General features: G+C 35.1%; 1 protein-coding gene across 6 annotated transcripts in view; it reads right to left on the reverse strand.

Moving 5' to 3' along the window:
• LOC117102330 overlaps positions 1–4,827 on the reverse strand; it is a 67,634-nt gene that overhangs the window by 36,033 nt on the left and 26,774 nt on the right. For all 6 annotated transcript variants that reach the window (XM_033242596.1, XM_033242594.1, XM_033242595.1 and 3 more), the window contains 2 exons: positions 3,984–4,028; positions 1,634–1,687 (listed from right to left, as the gene is read on the reverse strand). In XM_033242596.1, coding sequence (XP_033098487.1) covers positions 1,634–1,687; positions 3,984–4,028 — 99 coding nt within the window. The remainder of the gene's footprint in view (positions 1–1,633; positions 1,688–3,983; positions 4,029–4,827) is intronic.

Here is a 4,827-nt window from a genome sequence, read left to right on the forward strand (position 1 = left end):
TCATTACTGGGCTATCCATTGACTGGTTATACCATCGTTGGAATGGAATGTGATCCATTGAAAATGAAAGGCACTTTTAATCATGCCTCATCAGTCAATAACGATCTTCATCATTACCATATGGACAACTGCGTCTACAAGTCTAGATAACGATGACAGTTGCCATCCCATGGTAAATCGCGAAAAAAGAAATCCACTCCGCCCCCATTAAATACGACTGTCGGCCTACATTTTATGTAATTAACATCTGATCTAATATATTACGTACCTAGGCCAATGTGGTTGTAGGTTGTAGTGTAGAGTACGAAAAGTTCAAATATTCATAAATGTAAAGGAAAATCATCCTAAAGCAACGCTGAAAAGCTACCGTCTCAATAGAACGGTGCTGCACAATACACTCATCGCTACTAACTAATTTGAATATTATGTGGTTTAAATACACATAAAAGCAACTTGTAGCCTACATTTCCTGTTATCTGATCTATTACACACACGTACTACCCAGCCAGCCTATAGGCCTAGTTCATCTTCCTCTAGCTCTAGGCCAGCCTGCATTACAGTAGTGTACATTGTTTATCTCTCAGGAGAGAGACCACCCACCCTTGCAAGCACCACAAAACGGCTCATTCTTCGCTGCCAACTAGACTCGTGCAGACGCATTTATTAGCCGCAAAGCTTACGATTCCAGGACGTGATTGGTTGATAAACACAATGTGGAATCAGGCGATTTGCAATCTGATCAATGACGAACACGCTTTCATAGGAAACCCACCATAGTGTTAAGAAATATGATAAAAAAAAACATACTTTTCACATATTTCCCGACAATATTTTCGCAAAAAACTCTTCATACTTTAAATTCCCAAGCCTTATCTTCCAAATTATTGCAAGATTGGCCTAATCGCGTCACAAACGAAGGAAGAGATAGAAAAACAAATGACTTCAAAATTCGCTCAGAATCATCATATAAGCCCTCTCTCAGAGAGTGGGCTAATTAACAAGAAGAGCACAAGCATGATAGGAATTTTTCAGCAAGAACATGAACATCACGATGGAACCAAAAATACCAACCACTGCATACTAACAGCCATGATGTACGGCGGTGAAACCTGGACACTAACTGAACAAATGGAACGAAAGCATCAAACAACACAAAGAAGTAGAGAGAATGATGATAGATTACATCTGAATCTACAGGAAAACAAACAGATGGATTAGAGAATAAATGAGGGTAAATGACAATAATCACTGCAAAAAGAACCAAATGCAGATGGGCCAGACATTTTGCAAGGAGAAAGGACGATAGATGGGCCGATTAACAACTGAATGGCAATGAGCTGGTACAATCAACAACATGGACAAAATACACCACAAGCACAAACCGATGGAATGATTTGGGAGAGGAATTTGCCCAGCAGTGGTATGTAAACAGGCTGTAGATGAAGATGATGTCCTTGTCTGAGAACTCACAACATAAGATTTCACTCCATGCCAAAATATCTATTTAGGAAAAATATTCATGATTTTGGATTAGTATCTGGACAAATAGGAATATTTTGATCCAGGGACACTCACAGCTCAAACACGCCCCTTAATAGGAGTTGAAAAGCATATTAGATTTATTTGCACCTACCTTCAGAATCAGAGGATGGTCTTATTCGCTTTTGTTTTTTTTTTCCACCACTTCCTTTAAATAGAAGATAAAATGAAATATATTATTCAAACATAGCCAAAGTAATAATATACCGTATATAAAAGGATTTTTTTCCCCCACTTCCTTTAAATAGAAGATAAAATGATTATAATTCAAATATAGCCAAAGTAGTAATATACCGTATATAAAAGGATTCACAGGCGAGGCTACAGTAGTACAAGATACAAGATATTTTAATTTTTAAGGAAACTGGAATTTGGTACACAGGCAATGAGATACTGCCACATTCATTACTCTCCAAGTAGTCAGTAGTAGAGGCAGGTTCTGCAAAAGGTACGTCAAGCATAGGATTTTTCATTTGGGGGGAGGGGAATGCTCAAATTGTAAATGTGAACTACAAAGGATTAGTGGCGTAATGAAGGGGCCGAAGGGCCCCGAGCCAGGCACTGGGGCCAAGGGGCCACAAAGGGCCCACGTGTGTGTGGGTGTGTGCATGTGTGTGTGGTGTTTGAACCGTTTTGTGATGTATTTTAATGTTTTTTTGGCACAAGTTCTTAATTTTCTATTGTGATTTGACACAATAACCACAATGTACAGTATTGTAATCAAGATAATATGTTGTTCGTCTGTTAGATTAATTTCTTGTTACACATTGTTTAATTTTCATTATAAAATATAAAACAAATTCATTAAATAAAGTTTAAAACGTTGAATGAAAAGAAGAACTAAAAATGTTTGTACTCTTAATAATAATAATAATAATGTTGCATGTGTTATTGGTATTATTGAAAATATTGTAACACAGAATTATGAATGTACTGTACATAAGATGGAAATATAATTTTTTGTGCATGATGAATTATTATTGTACAGTACAGTCAGGAAATATCGCTTCGTATCTGCGCGTAACCACTCGTAGCCTGCTCGTAGGCACCGTTCGGAACGTAGCTACGAACCACTACGAAGGTCATTGTTATTTTAATTAGCTTTGCAATGATCGTAGGCTGGATCGTCGGGCTGATAATCAATGCGTAAACAATATTGAAATATAGTTTACCAGCTTTCAACGCGTAAGCAATGTTGCAATTTACTAAATAAACAATGTTAGAACTTTATTGTTTTGTTATATCCTACCTTATTATTAAATCGATCATGTTTTAAAACTGTGTTTAGTTCGCTAGCTGGGTGGGTAACCTAGTGGGCATTCAGTATGTTCAAATTTCGATGTCATTTAGGCTTAGACATTTTCCCCTATAGAGGAGGAGAGCAGACAGTAGTTATACTGGTAAACATTCCAATTCGGAGAATTTTGATCTGATATTATTCTTCTGGTAGTAGGAATTTTCTTCTTTTAAATAATATTGATGACAAATCATGTACAAATTATTGGGTTTTCCATGTGACATTCGGTAATTTTACAACCTACGGACGTTAATTCTCCTTTATATTTATTATTTATCTTACTAAATCAAGACTACAAAATATCATTTGATGAACAATCTTTTCACATGTGTGTATTGCCATTGAGGACAATTGACATTTTAAATGAGGTAAAATAATTGTAAATGAAAAATAAGCTAGGCCTAGGCTAGGTGGACAACGAGTGGAAGAGGAGACTCCCATGAAGTCAAGTGTACGTTTTTCTTATTGAAAAACAGTTCCATACTTTAAATTAACGGTCTGAACTCGTGTTTGCCATTCACAAATTATCAAACAATACATTGTTTATTCCAGTAAGCTGCAGCAGTCTTTCTGCACATACAAATAAACAACATGCTTTTGCTTCGTAGGTTCGCTTCGCGTAGCCTTGCTTAGATTGTTTATATCAGGCTACGAAGCCTGCGCGCAGGTTAGATTGTTTATATCAGGCTACGATGTATCTACGAAGTCTGCGCGCAGGTAAAAGTGCAATATTTCATGAATGTACTGTAGTTGGTGACTTTTATTACTACAGTTTGCCTACAGCATAAATTCTAGTAGACTTTTTTATCAAATAACCATAAAGTAGTTTCGAAAAACAATAGATCGGATTAATCTTGTGTATATATTTAGAGACAGACGATTGTCTTTTGCATTTTTTGAATGGCTTTTCCACCAATGCCTTTAAGTAAAAAATATATAATATATGATATTATATCATTATGATAAAATAACATGCACTATTTTAACCCTACATTTAAGCAGAGCAATATTGTAAAATAAAACCCAATGAAATTAACCCAGAACCATGAAAAAATAGCGGCATATAACTTAAAATTTATGTAACATGTTTAGGTAGAAAAATAAAAAGTTGATTGATTTTAATTGATAAATATTACATATTTATTACCTTTACTATATCCTTCTCCAGAGTTTGAAGGTACATTTGGAATGTCTGTAAATGAAATAGTAATTAAACATTTATACATTGAGTAATATTTTTGAATTGTACTTTTATTAAATTAGTTGAATTTGTAGTATATTAAGAAATTATAGTCAAGTGCAGGCCTGCGTATATACTAACACTACCATCTGAAATATGCGTAAATATGTATTTAGTATAACAAATTAAATTTAAACGAAAATATGGAAGAAGCATAGGAAGAAAGAAGAATAGGAAAAAATTGAAAATGAACAACAATAATCATTTTTTTCATTATTGCATCTCGTTTTTGTGAAAATAACCCACCTTAAAGGACTATCTGTCGTTTTCTTCTTTGCCACAGTGGACGAAAATAGTTAGTTATTCTACGACGTTTCGTAATTCTTTATCACTAAAAATTAACAAACACTCGTTTTGACGCACTCCGTTCTGTTTTGTGTGTGTGTCTGTTGTTGAAAACAACCTTTTGTGACTAGCTATGATGACTGAGATGGACCATGTTGACTTATTAATAATATTTTGTTTGGGATGGAAAAAAGGAGTCAATTTCCCAAAAATGCTCCATCAGCAAATAGGTTAGTGTGCGCTTTGGACAGTATGGCTATGGAATTTACTAACCACACAGTCCAGAATCAGGTGATTAAGTCGCAAAACTTTAGCTGCATTTGGTGGATTAAGTCGCAAAACTTTAGCTTCGTTTAGTGGCGCCATTTACTCCTGTCTCTTATACACATCTAGATGTGTATAAGAGACAGGGACAAAGTCAAGATCACGGAAACTCAATTATTTACCCTCAAGCATAATACAAAAT

Source organism: Anneissia japonica, unplaced genomic scaffold, assembly GCF_011630105.1.
Source record: "Anneissia japonica isolate Jap-2015-1 unplaced genomic scaffold, ASM1163010v1 scaffold1937_len94397_cov108, whole genome shotgun sequence".
Taxonomy (NCBI): domain Eukaryota; kingdom Metazoa; phylum Echinodermata; class Crinoidea; order Comatulida; family Comatulidae; genus Anneissia; species Anneissia japonica.